At 44.7% G+C, this 15,825-nt stretch overlaps 2 protein-coding genes across 3 annotated transcripts; one reads left to right on the forward strand and one right to left on the reverse strand.

Annotated features, from left to right (window-relative positions):
• Window positions 1-943: 943 nt before the first annotated feature.
• Window positions 944-5,854, reverse strand: c19h1orf109 (c19h1orf109 homolog (H. sapiens)). 2 transcript variants are annotated; one of them, XM_007894953.2, is made up of 5 exons: window positions 5,773-5,854; window positions 2,907-3,188; window positions 2,477-2,656; window positions 1,744-1,862; window positions 944-1,211 (listed from the first exon to the last, which is right to left on the reverse strand). In XM_007894953.2, the coding sequence occupies exons 2-5, from the start codon at window positions 3,176-3,178 to the stop codon at window positions 1,132-1,134; spliced, it is 651 nt and encodes a 216-aa protein (XP_007893144.2). In that variant the 5' UTR covers window positions 3,179-3,188; window positions 5,773-5,854; the 3' UTR covers window positions 944-1,131. The 2 variants fall into 2 exon arrangements, with proteins under 2 accessions (XP_007893144.2, XP_007893145.2); XM_007894954.2 differs by lacking the exon at window positions 5,773-5,854 and adding an exon at window positions 5,601-5,669.
• Window positions 5,855-6,316: 462 nt separating this feature from the next.
• Window positions 6,317-14,190, forward strand: cdca8 (cell division cycle associated 8). Its single transcript, XM_007894955.2, has 11 exons — window positions 6,317-6,342; window positions 8,106-8,222; window positions 8,787-8,915; window positions 10,344-10,384; window positions 10,517-10,604; window positions 11,422-11,495; window positions 12,174-12,235; window positions 12,638-12,736; window positions 12,985-13,111; window positions 13,318-13,404; window positions 13,857-14,190. Exons 2-11 carry the CDS (start codon window positions 8,114-8,116, stop codon window positions 13,890-13,892), a joined length of 852 nt encoding a protein of 283 aa, XP_007893146.2. The 5' UTR covers window positions 6,317-6,342; window positions 8,106-8,113; the 3' UTR covers window positions 13,893-14,190.
• The last annotated feature ends 1,635 nt before the right edge of the window (window positions 14,191-15,825 follow it).

The raw sequence follows: 15,825 nt of genomic DNA on the forward strand, positions 1-15,825 counted from the left end.
CCAGACTTTTACCTACAAAATACGGCTACTTCACTTTAGTGTATCCTGTGAAGCTCTTTGACATATCCATCCGACATGAAAGGCTCTATACCAAATGTAAGGATTATTATTATTATTTCATTGTGGCTTTTAAAGGCAATGAGGTAACTAAAAGAAACTGGCATCAGAAAGCTTGATGGTGCGATGGGGAAATGTAGAGCGGAAGGATGGGATCAGATGGGTTGAAGGGACTCCTTCATTCAAACCAACCTGTGTGATCCACAAATTTCAGACAACTCTGCAATAATTGTTAAGTGAGGGTTCACTTTTTCACTTCCTGAATCTCACCCAACTAAGAGCATGCTGGGAGTGCTGTTCTACACTTTAAAAAAGAACGTGTGCATGATTTAAGAGTTCAATAATGAGGAAAAACGACAACTATTCTTCCAGCAATAACTGTGTTATCTCATATAAGATATTATAAATAGTGGGCGAGGGGAAAATGGTTGAGCTTGGCTCCATTGGCAGCACTGGTGTTAACCAGACTTATTTGGTATTGAAGGCACTGAAGGGGTCTAAAAGTACTAAGGGGCTCTTTCTTTCCCCACCCCCTTCTCTGCTTGTCCTTATAATGTGCTTCCTTCCAACATCCCCCAGTTCTGACGAAAGGTTATCGACCTGAAACGTTAATTCATTTTCCTCTCTCCATAGATGCTGCCTGACCTGCTCCCAGCGACTTGTTTTTATTCGGTAGCATTTGCCTACAAAATACACAGTCACTACGTTTTACAGTATACAGCATACTGTGAAGCGCTTTGAGACGTTACAGGTTACAGCATACTGTGAAGCACTTTTGAGACGCCCTGAAGTGAACGACTCTGTATCAGATGTAAGGATTATCAATATATTACTCTGTCCGTTGAATCAGAAGGTTGTGGGTTCAAGTCCCAAGACAGGACTTTGACTTCACGTAGTCTAGGCTGACATTTCAGTGCAGTGCTGGGGTGGGGTGAGCTTCGAGTTTCCCTCCCAATGCATAAAGTGCTAGATCAAATGCAAATTTCCTTTTGAAAAAAAGGTGTTCTGGGGCAAGATCTTGTATCTACATCAGATGTTTAGAAACAATCCTGCTCCAGACAAACGGTGAAATGTCTACAGTTCAGATTCATAGTCTTTGCAGTACTTGGAATCTTGGCGGGTTTCCATGAAGAAAGATGCCTTTAGCAGAATATCTGGAAAAGTAAAAGAAATCCTTGTTGAATGGTCCGGAGAGGCATCACAGCAGTCACCCACTGATCACTGACATTTCCTTCATTTATTTTGAGTATTTGTTTAAATCAGGGACGCAGATATTAAAACCACTAAATCAAATGCAAGGATTGGTAATAAATCCTGCCCACGCCATTTTGAGACATTTTATAATAATAATATCAATAATCCTTGCATTTGATATAGCGGTTTTCACGTCTTCTCGACGTCTCAAAGCGCTTCACAGAATAGACTGTAATGTGAATTGACCGTATATATTTTGTGCAATGCTAAGGCTATATCAAATGTAAGCATCATTATTATTCATCATCATTATTATTCAAAATACAATATGCAGTGATAGCCAAAAAGTTCCTCCACTAGGAGTACTACACAATGTCTCGATCTAACCCCTTTCTGCTGGAATCGGCTTTTCTTTTCTCGTTTAAAGTGAAACCTGGAGCCAGGAGTGCAAAATAGCATTATAAGCCGAAAAACAGCCATCAAAAAAATTACCTGGAACCACATCAGGATCTCCTTGTTCTGAGACTCTCCCCCAGGACTGTGAGAGAGCGTGAATGTCCGTCAGGTTCTCAGCACTGATGCTCTGAAGTAGGAGTCGCCTTGATAAGTATCTTTCATATTTGTTAAGAATGCACAATATCGCAGAGGGGGCAAATCGCTCACTGTCCAAGAATCACACAAACATTTCACTCTCAATACTGATAGAACCCCATTAGATCTATCTCAGGATACAATTTACAGGAATAATCCTCTTGAAAGCAGAATAAAATCTCCTCCCTCCTCCCCCACCCCTCCAAGATCTGGATCTGTACAGAATAACGCTGATTGAATGCTGATCATTTCTGGATCGAGAGGGTACTACCACCCGAGCTTTATTTCCGTGGTTTATAGTTATTTCGTTCCCAATATGGTATCTTAGAATACACTGCAGAATATATCATATCCAAAATAATATATAACGTATTAAGTAAGAGGATAAGAAAAAAGCTGGTTATTTCATAGCCTCAATTATCTTGTTGTTTCCTGTTCCACAACCCCTCAAAATATAATAATAATAATCCTTGCGTTTCTTATAGCACCCTATCATTTTGTTGAGATGACTCGAAGTGGGTCACAGGATATGCGGATAAAATTAATGAACTGTGTATTTTTGTGGATGAAAATATGCTTTTTAAAAAACAAAATGGGAAGCAAATTTCCAGTAAGAAGCAATGCTGAAGGATACTGGTTTCTGTAAAGCCTCTCGATATCTTGTAGCCATTCCAACATATCTGCTACCGAAGGGCTGAGCGCGGAGCGCTCCACAGCCAACGTCAAGCCAATCGAGTCTGCGTGTTGTTCGTACGTCTGAAAGCACGCAGCCACCTGATTGCTCGTAGTGTCCCGCACTTTTCGTAAAATATTCCTCCAAAGATATTTAGGTACAAAACAGTAAGTGATTTAATAAAGTAACAACCTCAATTAGCAATTACCAGAAGCCGCCTTGAGTGTTAGCTGATCTCAACCAGGGCAGCTGCCAAAAAGCTATAAGCCACTTCACCAGAGTCCTTCAGTTGGAGAGCAAAGGTTCGAACAACGCACGCACGGCAAATAATTATTATTGCGACTGAGGTTTCCTTTCAATAGAAAATATATGGAACTGTGCTAAAACTTACATTTGTTCACCGAGCTTTTCCAAAACGGTTCCCGTAGCCCGGTTGAGTTTATATTTGAGACGCGACTCGAGATCAGGAAAGTCTCTGAAGGCAGTGTTGCTAAACGTAAGGCTTTTGCACGCCTGTAGTTGCTCGGCGAGGTTACTCAGGGAACTCAGGAGGGGAGTGCATACTGCCAGCGTGTCGGCCCACACTCTCTCCTGCTGCTGTACGACTTGAAAGGATTTCTGAAGGGCCTGGTGAACATCCAGCAAAGCTTGCTTTTGAGACATCGCTTAGTTCCTGTTACAGTAACCCAAACACACGATGCAACATTACACACACTAAATTCTAACACACAAGAACACTTCAATAAATAATGTTTCACATTACCTCAAATATTTTGACTGAGATGTTAAGGATCTGGAAATATGTACCATTTTTACAACTGATCAAATGATTAACAGAACAGAGTTTTCTTTTTAAAAAAAAGTATATTTTGATATATAAATAGGGAAACTATTTCCTCTGGTGGGGAATCCAGAACAAAGGGAGCATAAGTTTAAAATGAGATATAAACCATTTAGGCATTAAATCAGGGGGCAGTTTTTTACCCAAAGGGTTGTGGAAATCGAGAACTTTCTCCCCAAAATGGTGGATTTTTTATCCATTAAAATTTTCAAGACTGAGATGAATAGATATTAGGTAAGGGAATCCGGAGATGTGGGACAAGGGCAGGTAATTGGAGTTGAGGTACAGATCAGCCATTATCTATAGAAGATAGAACAGGCTCATGGGGATGAATGGCCTACGTTCCTAAGATACAGACACTTTCACATTGGGGGGAATGTTCCAAAGAGCTTCACAGGGTTTCCTGCTACTGTGCCCATAACATATACACAGTCACTCCGCGTTGCACTATATCACATGAAGTGCTTTGAAACATCTTTCATATGTAAAAGACGTAAAGTCACATTTAATTATCATTATTATTTTGTAGGCAAACGTTGCAGCCAATTTATGTGCAACAATGTCCCACAAAACAACCATGAAGGGAATTACCAATTTTTATTTGCTAATTAAATAATTTTGCCAATTGCGCACAACCGCGATCCACAGTCATGGTTTGAGTGACCAGATTATTATTATTTCTTTTGGTGGGATTATACTTCTGGGAAAGCTATCCACCAATTGACTAACATTTAATACGACATATGCAAAGTACGAGTTGTGTCAAGAGTTGTGTAGAATATAAACTCTTGAACGGGATTCGGGCAGATGTATGACTTAGGCGATTATACAATTTAATACAGATCAGACTTATGTGAGGTTTGGTTTGCTGTTGTACTTTGCAATAACCCTGACTTGACTTGATTGACACACACACACACACTGCCCGTTTCCCTAAATAATGGCTCATCTGCTGCCTTTCGGTGCCTGCCATGACGCGCTCAATTCTTCCCAACACGCTTTCTTTTTCTATCCAGCGTTCACAGCGTGAGCAAAGGGGCAACAAACGTACCGCAGGAGATGCTGGAAACCATCATGCGAGCCCCATGTCTAAAAATGTCCTCCCCAGGCAGTAAAAGCGATATCTCCGTGCATTGCGGAGTCCTGCGGCTCAGCGGTTAAGAGCGCTCGCCCCGCAAGCGAGAAACCTGGGGATCGATCCCCAGCCGGGCGAAACGATGGGCAGGTTCCCTTACTCCGCGCGCGTCTGTTTACCTTACTCCGCGCGCGTCTGTTTACCTTACTCCGCGCGCGTCTGTTTACCTTACTCCGCGCGCGTCTGTTTACCTTACTCCGCGCGCGTCTGTTTACCTTACTCCGCGCGCGTCTGTTTACCTTACTCCGCGCGCGTCTGTTTACCTTACTCCGCGCGCGTCTGTTTACCTTACTCCGCGCGCCTCTGTTTCCCTTACTCCGCGCGCCTCTGTTTCCCTTACTCCGCGCGCGTCTGTTTCCCTTACTCCGCGCGCGTCTGTTTACCTTACTCCGCGCGCCTCTGTTTACCTTACTCCGCGCGCGTCTGTTTACCTTACTCCGCGCGCGTCTGTTTACCTTACTCCGCGCGCGTCTGTTTACCTTACTCCGCGCGCGTCTGTTTACCTTACTCCGCGCGCGTCTGTTTACCTTACTCCGCGCGCGTCTGTTTACCTTACTCCGCGCGCGTCTGTTTACCTTACTCCGCGCGCGTCTGTTTACCTTACTCCGCGCGCGTCTGTTTCCCTTACTCCGCGCGCGTCTGTTTCCCTTACTCCGCGCGCCTCTGTTTACCTTACTCCGCGCGCGTCTGTTTACCTTACTCCGCGCGCGTCTGTTTACCTTACTCCGCGCGCGTCTGTTTACCTTACTCCGCGCGCGTCTGTTTACCTTACTCCGCGCGCGTCTGTTTACCTGGCAGGAACCCCAACAACAACAACAACAATAATAATAATAATAAATTGGTCACCGCCACCCGTGACCGTTTGTGGGGTCGCTGCCCCGTTTCCGCCGCCGCCCGTAAAATACACGGCCGCTGCGCTTTCCGGTGTATCCCGCGATGGGCTTCGAGCTCGAAAACAACGACAAAATTGCATTGATGTGCACGTGAGCGCCGGTCGCGTCGGGGGGACGTCCCGAGGGCGCTGGTCTCGACGTCTCGAAGACGCGATGAGGCGCTCTGTCAAATGCAACGATTATTATTATTATTATTATTATTATGATGATTATTACCATCATATTGTCGGGCGGCTCCACAGCAACACAAGGCGTCGCCACCCCTCAGGCCCTTCTGCCCCTAAACCTGTCAGACAGTGATGGGTGTGTGTGTGTGGGGGGGGGAGGGGTAGTGGCTGTAAGCGCGGGGGGAGAGGCCAGGACACCAGGGGGGGGGGCTCAGTGTTACCTGGCGGCTCCAGCCCTCTCGGCGGGACTCTCTAGCCCGCGGGTGACCGTGAGGCGGCGGCCATCGCTCTCCGTCCAGACAGACAGGCGCGGGCGGGCGGGCGGCCCTCGGCCAGTGATGACGCTGCAGCTTGCTGCCATTGGTTGGGAGTGCCGGCCGGTCAGTGACGCGTTCGGCCGCGATTGGTCCGGCTCAGCGAGGGCGGCTGCGATTGGGCCGGCCGCTGGTGACGCTGGGAGCGTGATGCCATGGGCTGGGGGGGGGGGGGGGAGATACTAGCCAATCAGTGAAGCGGTACCGGACGTGTCGGGGGAGCGGGCGGGCGTGCGGGGTGGCTCAGCCCGTGCTGGGGGCGTTGATTGGTCGTAGGCCGAGACGGCGTCGATCGGCAGCTGTGATTGGCCGATCCACGGACCGCGGCGGTTGGCGTCTTCGGGTTGCGTTTGAAATTCAAACGGAGCGCGAACAGTAACCGTCACCTGGAGCCGCACTGAGGGACTGAGAGACTGAGGGAGGAAAAGGGCCAAAAAGAGAGAGAGAGAGAGAGACGGGAAGAAACAAAAAGATTTGGTTCGTATTATAATTATTATTATTATTATTGGAACGTATCGCACAAGAAATACCGAGTGACTGATATCGATTATTTTTCAATAAGACGCTACGGGGATAATGGCGTCTCGTGTTTTTTTTCTTCCAAAAAAAAGACTTAATAAAAAACACGCGCTAATAATAATAATAAGGCGGTGATTCTCCTCGGCATCGCCCCCCCCCCCCTCAGACCAAACCTGTTTCTATTTTTTAACTGTAATATAATAATAATTATGACAATATGATGATAATCATTTTAATTGGTGTTGTAGATTCTTAAGACAAAGTGACTATGATTCTCCATTCCCCCCCCACCACCAGGTTGAGCCAGGCTCTGGAACTCCATCCCCCGGTGCCTTCGCCTCCTCCCTCCTCCCTCTCCTCCTTCAAGGCCGGTCTCAAGACCTTTCTCTTCGACCGTGGCTTCAGCTCCTCCCTCGACTCTCTAACCCCCCCCTCGCTCCCTCCCCCCCTCGCTCCCTCCCCCCTTCGCTCCCTCCCCTCCTCGCTCCCTCCTCTCCCCTCCCCTCCTCGCTCCCTCCCCTCCTCGCCCCTCCCCCCCTCGCTCCCTCCTCTCCCCCCCCTCCCCTCCTCGCTCTCTCCCTCCCTTGCCCCCCCTTCTCCCCCCCTCCCATCCTCGCTCCTTCCCTCGCCTCCTCCTTCCCTCCCCTCCTCGCTCCCTCCCCTCTCCCCTCCTCGCTCCCTCCCCTTCTCACTCCCTCCCTCCCTTGCCCCCCTTCTCCTCCTCGCCTCCTCCTTCCCTCCCCTCCGAGGGCTCCCTCCCTCCCTTTTTCTTGTGTTCTTTATGAAGCCCCCCCACCCCGCGCTTGCGTGTGTTGCTGTTTACCTGTGAGACGACGACGACTTGCATTTACACGGCGAGCCGCCGCGCGCGAGTGGAGCGTCTTTGGGACGCTTAACAGTGGCAGCTCCTGACACCAAGCTCGTGTGGTGTGGGGAGGGGGGATTGGTGGATGCGGAGGTGACCGCAAACACCGTCAAAGAAGATGGTCTTCAGGTGGGATTTTGCGTAGTAAACGGGTCAGAGAGATGGGGGGCGGTGGGGTGCCAGACAGCCAGCCAGGGCATGAATGGGATTGGTAGACAAGTGAGGATCTCAAAGTTGAACCCTTGTGTGGTATTGGGGTTGTGAGAGGGTAAGTGTCCCGAAGTTTTTCATAAATTGGATTGTGAAGCTGCGGAAACTTGTCAAGGAGAGCATTGGAGGTCAAGTCACTGCAAAAACCCCCTTGTGATGCACTGCCGAGGCGGAAGGCGCAATGTAAATTTAAACTGGTTTGTTTGTTATTAAAGCGTTCTGCACCCGACAAGGTGACGTTGCCAATACCAGTGTTACTGTGTCCAGTGTCTCTATCTGTTAGGGACGCTACAGCCCTATGTAGCGATTTCAGCCAATTCAGACCGTAACAGCTCACCTTCCCCGCCTCCCCCTCCTCACTTTCTGTTACCAGAAGAGTTATCTTCTGTTATCATTGCAATCATTACCTCTTTAACCCATTAACTAACACATTCTCTTTGTCGTCCTTGTCCTGCCCCCCCCCCCCCAACTTGTCCTTAAAAACCCTGACGAAGGGTCGTGGACCCGAAACATTGACTCACTTTCCTTTCTCTTTTGATGCTGCCTGACCTGCTGAGCTTTCCCAGCTCTCTCTGTTTTTGTTTCAGATTCCAGCATCTTTTGTATTTTGTCCAAGGTTACTGTTATTGTTTTTGGTTTTTTTTAGAAAAAGCCATGGTATCGCCCAAGAAGAAAGCTGCCGGCCGTAACCGCAAGAAGAACGCACTGCAGTTAAGGAGATACGAAAAGATTCGAAGCTTCCTGAAGGATTTTGACAGCGGAGGTAATGTGTTTTGTTCTTGGTGTCCTCCGCTCCACCCTCGGCAGTTGTGCCTTCAGCCACTATGCCCCGAGGCTCTGGAACTCCCTTCACCGTGCTCCCTCTCTTCCTGTTTTTAGGTCTGCTGAAGACCTTTCTTTTCGATCACGCCTTTGGTCACCTTCCTCCCCCTGGCTTGGCCCCGGGATCCGTTACTGTGAAGCGCCCTCCGGCATGGAGGGCGCTAATTAAATCCAAGTTGTTGTGGTGACCCCCGTGATGATTGTGTTCACTTATACACCTTCATTTCTAATCAAATTAGATTTAGTAAAGTAGTCTTGAGATATTTATTTTTCAATGAAAAGTGTTGATGCAAATGCAAGCTATTATTAATTGAGAGGAATTCTTTTGTCTTTTTTTTCCTACTTGCTTTCTCTATTGTCCAATGTGGAGTTTGCAAAATTCAGCAACATTTTTATTTTTGCTGTCAATGCCAGCGCTCAGTTTGATATGCACAAGAGAGTTTATTTATGTGTATATCTGTGCTCAGTATTTGTTAATTTGACCTTGTTTCCTTTCCCCTTGCAGTTGAAGGGCGGAGTAAAGAAATGGAAAAGATGTTGAAAGATATCCTCATCTCAGTGGATGCTCATTGCAATCTTATGATTGTTAAGATTCCTTTGGCTGTCAGACAGATGACATATGTGGATTACGTTGGTAAGAGATTGCACTGGCATATTTGGTGAATTTGTATCATATCAAACCCCCTATTGTCAGTGTAACCAAATCACTTGGCTGATGTCACACCTTTACAACTTTTTCTCCATCTACTCACCAAATCAGTCTTCCATGCTTGTGTTTCTTTAGTAGTTTATGATGTTGGTGCAGGCAGGAGAGGGAAAGTGAGTGTGAATGTTGTCATAGAGCGGAAGATACTCGTGTTGAAGACTGGGAAGGGTGGAGTATTCTTCAGATTTTATTTTAGTCCACAAAATACAGTCAATCCACTTTACCGTATATGAAGCCCTGTCAGGCATCTCAACAATGTGATAAGGCAGTATATCAAATGCAAGAATTATTATGGTTTCATTTGGGAATCGGAGTTAAAGAAGAAATGGCATAGTTATATAATACTTTCAATCAGGAGGGATGGTGTGACAGGTATATGACTAGAATATGTAAAATTTAGATACATTGTAGTAAATGTTGCTATTTTTAGCTGCAATGTGTAAATTCTAAAAAAAGGCTTCCATTCTCCCCCGAGGAGATGGTTGAAGAAGGAAGTGTTGATTCCTTCAAACAACAACAACAAGATTTCATTTATAGAGCGCCTTTCACGTCGGGAGGACGTCCCAAGGCGCTGGACAGTTGGGTCAGGACCCGAGCGGGGGGAAATGGTCAGAGTGAGGGGAGGGACGGGAGGGAGTGAGGAGGAGGGGAAATGGTCAGGTGAGGGGAGGGAAGGGAGGGGGCGAGGAGGGGGTAGAGAGTCGAGAGTGGAGCTGAAGGCATGGTCAAGGAGAAAGGTCTTGAGACCGGCCTTGAAGGAGGAAAGGGAGGAAGTGGTGAAGGCACTGGGGGATGGAGTTCCAGAGCCTCAGGGCTGAGAGGCTGAAGGCCCGACCACCGATGGTAGGGCGGTTGGGGCGGGGGATGTGGAGCAGACTGGAGCCAGAGGAACGGAGGGTTCGGGCAGGTAGGTAGGGGGATAGTAGGTCGGAGAGGTAGGAGGGAGCGAGGCCGGGAATGGCCTTGTAGGTGAGGATGAGGATCTTGAATTCGATCCTCTGGGGGATGGGGAGCCAGTGGAGGCGAGCGAGGGTGGGAGTGATGTGGTCCTGAAGCCTGGTGCGGGACAGTACACGAGCTGCAGAGTTCTGAATGACCTGCAGCTTGTGGAGGGAGGGCCAGGAGGGCCGGCGAGGAGAGAGTTCCCATAGTCCAGCCTTGAACACAGATTAGATTGTTTTGTTTTCGAAAATAACATTATGGGATATAGTACATAGGTAGTTCGGGACACATGCGACTGCCAGAAAGCTGGAACGCGAACTAGATGAACCTTGCTCTTTTCTTCGCCTAACATTTCTTATGTTCTTCTGTTCATTATAAAACGATCACTTTGACGCTTTATATTTTCCCAAAAAGCTGCAGGTGGAAGTGTGCAGGCGGTGGCTGAAGCCGAGCAGGTAAATTACTCATTTTATTTTCAATGAATCAATTATCCAGTCTCGTGTGAAAATAATGGCTGGGGGTCTTTTAGTAATCTTAATTAAGATTTGGAGAATATATATATGTATATATACATTTACTTGCTGCAGAATCGAATTGCTGCTGTCGGCCTGGAAGTTGACGCCATAGAGACAGAAATTATCCAAGATGCAGTAAAGCTGAGAACTGCAAAAAAAAGTAAGCAGCATTTTAGGGTACCAGTTAATCATGTTATTGATTGGTGATCAACAGGTAGAAACATACCATTATATTCAAACCAAGTCCCTAGGTCACTTCTCTCAGTGAAGTCATTCAACTACTTAAGAACAGGAAAGATCTGCTCCCTTCATAAAGTTTCTGTTCTTCGTAGTTCGTGCTCTCAGGAGGCAGTCTGTGAGACAATAGCGCCTGGCCCAGCCCGCCACACCATCGGCTGTTGGACCTTCAGCCTCTCTGCCCCCATGTTTTTGAACTCCATTCCACAATCCTTTTGCTTTGCACCCTCCCTTGCCTTCTTCAAGGCATGTCTCAGGACCCTTCTCTTTGATTGGGCCTTCGGCCATCCTCCCACCCCAACCATCCATGCTCTCCACCCACCCTGAACCCAACTCCCTGCTCGGGTCCAAACCCTTGACTGTCTAACGCCTTGGGACATCCTGACATGCAAGGTGCTATACAAATGTAATTTGTTGTTAAATAAAATCGGTCATTCACTTCAATACTGTTTGTGTGACATTTGAGTGGGCAGATGTTCTTATAAGACAACTAGCCTGAGGGTCCACTGATGGTTTTGACTGTAGACTAGTTTCCTATGGGCTAAAAATGATTGACTTCTTGGTCAGTTGATCAATACCAACATAATTTCCTGGGTGCAGTGCATTGATTACTTGCCTGTTATGAAGTAGTTTTTGAAATGTAATGGAATCCAACTGCTGCCTTAGAACTGGGTTCTACTGTATGTTTAAAAATTATTTGTGTTAAGCTGTGTAATAAAGTTTGGAAAAATTCTCTGCAGGTAAAAGATCCAAATGTGACAAAACTCTCAGTGAAAATGAGAATATTCCTCCATCAACCAATACCAGTCGAAAGGTTAGTGAGATGTTTTCACAATAACGATTACTCAGATACATATTACACAAATCTGAGTACTCAATGGAGATAAGACCAGGCTCGTCTTAATTTTGGTGGTATTAATATATAAATGGCCAGCAAATTGGTCCCATCTGACATTGGTCTTCATCGATTGTCTTCAACTTGTGACAATCTTAAATGCTACATGAATGATAGGAAAATTGAAGCAATCTTGGATTCTTAAGATTATACGGGGAGTGCATTGGACTTATCTTCCTGTGCCCCTGTGTTTCACTCATTTGATTATTAATGTAGCAGTTTACATGGTCAATACATCAATACTGATTTATTGGAAGAGCCTATTTAATGGTTTTTACCTTGCAGTTCTGCAGGCAGCAGCTCTACCTCCAGTAGAAGCGATTTTATCTTCTCTGCAGTGCGGAGATTTCTAACATGGTAGCTGTTGCCATCCTTTCTTTACTGGCTGCAAATGATCTGTGAGCTTGTGCGCACAGATATCTCTATTCACTGGCCTGAACATATTTGGGATAGAACATGATATTCAAGTTTATTGTTTGTCATTTGTTTGCTGGCCGAGCTATTTGAAATGACATGTAAATCAATAAAAGAATGCCAGAAAATTATAATATACTAATTCTATAAATTAAACGTGTTTCTTTCTGATTTTTTTTGCAGGGTAGAGGTGCAACATTCACAGGGAAAAAAAGACATCCATCAGTTTCCACCAGCGTTAAAGGGCAAGTATCTAACCTAGGAATGGTCGAGGTGGCAAATAAAGAAGTGTATTTTTGATTAAAACTGGTTGCGTTCGATGTTTTGACCAACTCTTATTATCAATGGAAAGGTTAAAAAAAAAATTGGTCATTTTCAATTCACGGCTGTTTGTGGGACACTGCTGTGCGCAATTGGCTGCCGCATTTCGCCCACAAATATAGTCAATTCACTTTACAGTCTATTCTGTGAAGTGCTTTGAGACGTCGAGAAGACGTGAAAAGCACTATATCGAATGCAAAGATTATTATTATAGGCAAAGACATTGCTTTTTGATAATGTGATCATCCTAAGGAAGGTAGTGTAGCAACAGGTCAACGAGAAAGTGGTTTGAGTTTTCATTTCTAATTTTCTTTTTAATTATGTAGAATAAAAAAAACAAAACTGTTCACTCCGAGTAACCGAGTAGATACGAAAGGTGACCTGTGGAGACCCACACCATTAAAAACTCCAATGTTTGATTCCGGGTGAGTTTATTGAATATCTGCATATCACAGAATTCTACAATTATATATATATATATTATGTATAGAATTATACAACACAGGAGGCCATTACTGTAATGAGGCTTTACTGTAATAACCTTTTACATTTAATTTCTGTAACTGTAGACCTCAATTGTTGGGAACTAATTCCACTTGAGATTTCAAGAATGTGGGTGGCCTGGTGCATATTCCTTGTTAAAATGTGTTTTGTGAATGTTTAATTTTACTAGGGTTCTAAAGACTCCAGGAGTTCGGGTGCCAAGGCATAAGGAGCAAGTGTTTACCTGCTCAGTGAATGGAAGCCCACTGTCTGAATCTACAGAAGTAACCATTAATTTACCAGTTGGGGATTGTCAGGTAAGATTTACCAGATTTGCAAGATGCAAAATTACTTTGCAGTTCATTAATTCTTTGCATTCAAAAAACCGATGAATACAGCAGAGATGAGATTCAATAGTTATATAAACTGAATTCTTAAGAGTTGTCAGTCAAAATTGATTGGATTTAACAAAGTGATGCAGCGACATGCCTTTATGATGACTGATTTTGTTTTCCTCTCTTAGAATGTTCAGTTGACGGCTAGCAAAATAAAAGCTGCAGATTTACACCAAATGGATAAACAGACACTTGAGAGTATCAAGTTATTATCTGTAAGTAACATTTTATGTGTTTGGGGAATACTGTAACTTTTGGTTAGTGAGTAAAGGGCAGTTATTGTGAGGCTGTATGTCCAGTATCAGGCCATGATAAGGTAGTGGAAACAAAATGGCTGCAGGTCACCGCTGACTTTGCTTTCTTCAAATCTGCCAACCCAGCAGTGGAAGAGATTGTGAAACGGACACCGTCAGTGTGTATGATCGTATTGGGCTTTGCTGTGGAGGTGGGTGGGAGGGATGGTAGAGGTTAACTGCTGTGAATAAATTATGGGCCTAGTAACCTCATGCAGCTAGATTTTATTTTTTGACGGGAAAGCTGAGATCGCTGGCTAAACTTTCGTACATTGTAAATATAAATTACATCGTACAAAAAGTTTAACCAGCAATAATTGGCTTTTTGAATCCAATTTGGAGTCTAATGTTCTAACTTCTATTTGTGTTTTCAGAGTCAACTGAATGCAGTACTGAAAGGGAAAGAATGAAACCCAGGAGTGGTGTTGATAATTCTCTTCTCTTCTAGACCATGTGTATAAAGCTAAAGATTGTTCTGTTTAAATATCTGCTTACTTGGCTTGTTTTCCTGCCACTGCGTGTCACTCTGACTATAACCTTGACATGAATGGTGAATGACTTACTGTCTTAGCTCCTTTGCTTACAGTTGATGTGACTGATGGAAAAAAAGTGCTTCTATCCATCTGTGTTTCCTTATATTTATCTATCACTGTTTTTAAATTTGTGCCTCAATATTAGAACTGTTCTCTCCCTGCCCCCCCCCCCCCCACAAGTGAAATCCTGCTTTTTTTTAATAAAATAAATCTGTGTTTGGTCAATGAGACGTGGCTTTTAATTATTGCTGTTTTGTTTGTACCTCCTATTGAAGTGGTCTGAAATAGGAGTTCATTCATTCAGCCTGTTGAACATCTGACAATTTATTAGATGATGGCAAATCTTTTAATCCTACTCCCTTTGCTTCACGTTTCTAAACTTGTTGCTTTCACACATCCCAATTGATTCTATAGCTACTGCTTTGCACAGTCTCAAACCTTTTATGTAAAATTAGAGGAAAGCTTCCTCAACCAGCTTTCCTCTAATTTTAAGGCAATGGGTCATGTTACCTTTGGATTTCTTCCCTTTTGCTTGTCATTCTCCTCAATATTTTATATTAAATCAGATTGCCCCTTAGCCTCTACTGCTCTCAGGCATAATAATAATCCTTTCATGTGATATAGCGCCTTATCAAGTCTTCGAGAGGACTATAATACAGATTCATAGAGGGAATGCCATTTCACCCATCGCTCCCCTCCATAGTGTCAGCCTGGTTCAGTTGGGAGCACTCACCTCTTGAGTCAGAGGTGCAAATCCAAGCCCCAAGTTGAAACTTGGACCCCATATAGTCTGTGGTGGCACCCCAATGCCATGCTGCATGTGGAAGTGCTCTGGACGAAATGATAAACAGATCTTGTCTACCTGTTCATGAGGGTGTTAAAGTTCCCCTGGGACTGACTATTTGAAAAGAGAAGTCAGTTTCTCCCTGTGTCCTGGCTGACAGTTGCCTAAATAAAATTGGTCATTCTATTTATGGCTGTCAGAGGGACATTACATTGCGTAAATTAGCTGCCGTGTTTGCTCACAAAATAGTCACTTTGCTTTAAAGTACATCCTGTGACAGTATGCTTGTCAAATGTAAATATAAGGATTAGTTACAGTGCAGTTATAGTTTCTTTCACTTTTGTACAGCCACTTTGAAGGAGGTGACCCAACAAAGCTTAATCCTGGAGTCCTGAACTGCGGTTCGGAGCAAAAACTTCCTGTTCAAATAGAAACCCACACCATTATTTGATTTGATTAATGAATCCTAAAGTGTATCCTGTTTGTGGGTACGCAGAAGCTAATTTGATCCCTAGGTTTATAACCGGTCCATAAGCATTATAACAATATAAATCTATTCAATATTGGGCGGACAAAATTTCTACAAGTTGCTAACGTTTAAAACAAAATCACTAGATGGCAGTAGAGCTCAATAGGAAATGTGTACCACGATAATAAAATGTTTTCCTAAACGTCACTAATTGATCTGACAAATTCCTGGGTCTCATTAAATAAAGTTAAGTGTAATGACCAGATTTGTAGGCAAACATGGCAGACGATGTACACCCTACAATTAATAGTGTTCTGCGGTCTTTAACGTTCACCCGAACCAACTCTCATCCAAAGGCTGGCATCTCCCAACAATGTGGCATTTTTCCCCTCCAACAATGTACTGAAGTGTCAGCCTGGAGCGAATGCAAAACTTTCCCACAAATGCGGTTTGAACCCGTGGAGTCCTGTAGCTCAGTGGTTAGAGCACTCGCTTTGCAAGTGAGACACCTGAGTTCAATTCCCGGCAGAGGGTGAAACCTTGGGCAAGTTTCCTTA

The sequence above is a fragment of the Callorhinchus milii genome, unplaced genomic scaffold, assembly GCF_018977255.1.
Source record: "Callorhinchus milii isolate IMCB2004 unplaced genomic scaffold, IMCB_Cmil_1.0 Scaffold10, whole genome shotgun sequence".
NCBI classification, from domain to species: domain Eukaryota; kingdom Metazoa; phylum Chordata; class Chondrichthyes; order Chimaeriformes; family Callorhinchidae; genus Callorhinchus; species Callorhinchus milii.

Bases quoted from the DNA above. Each gene is read 5' to 3' on its own strand.
- c19h1orf109 (XM_007894953.2), bottom strand. From the start codon at position 3,178: ATGTCTCAAAAGCAAGCTTTGCTGGATGTTCACCAGGCCCTTCAGAAA. The intron at 2,657-2,906 runs GTAAGTTTTAGC...ATATCTTTGGAG, and splicing joins GAAAAGCTCGGTGAACAAAT to GAATATTTTACGAAAAGTGC. The intron at 1,212-1,743 runs GTAATTTTTTTG...TTACTTTTCCAG, and splicing joins AGATCCTGATGTGGTTCCAG to ATATTCTGCTAAAGGCATCT.
- cdca8 (XM_007894955.2), top strand. From the start codon at position 8,114: ATGGTATCGCCCAAGAAGAAAGCTGCCGGCCGTAACCGCAAGAAGAAC. The intron at 10,385-10,516 runs GTAAATTACTCA...TACTTGCTGCAG, and splicing joins CGGTGGCTGAAGCCGAGCAG to AATCGAATTGCTGCTGTCGG. The intron at 13,112-13,317 runs GTAAGATTTACC...TTCCTCTCTTAG, and splicing joins TACCAGTTGGGGATTGTCAG to AATGTTCAGTTGACGGCTAG.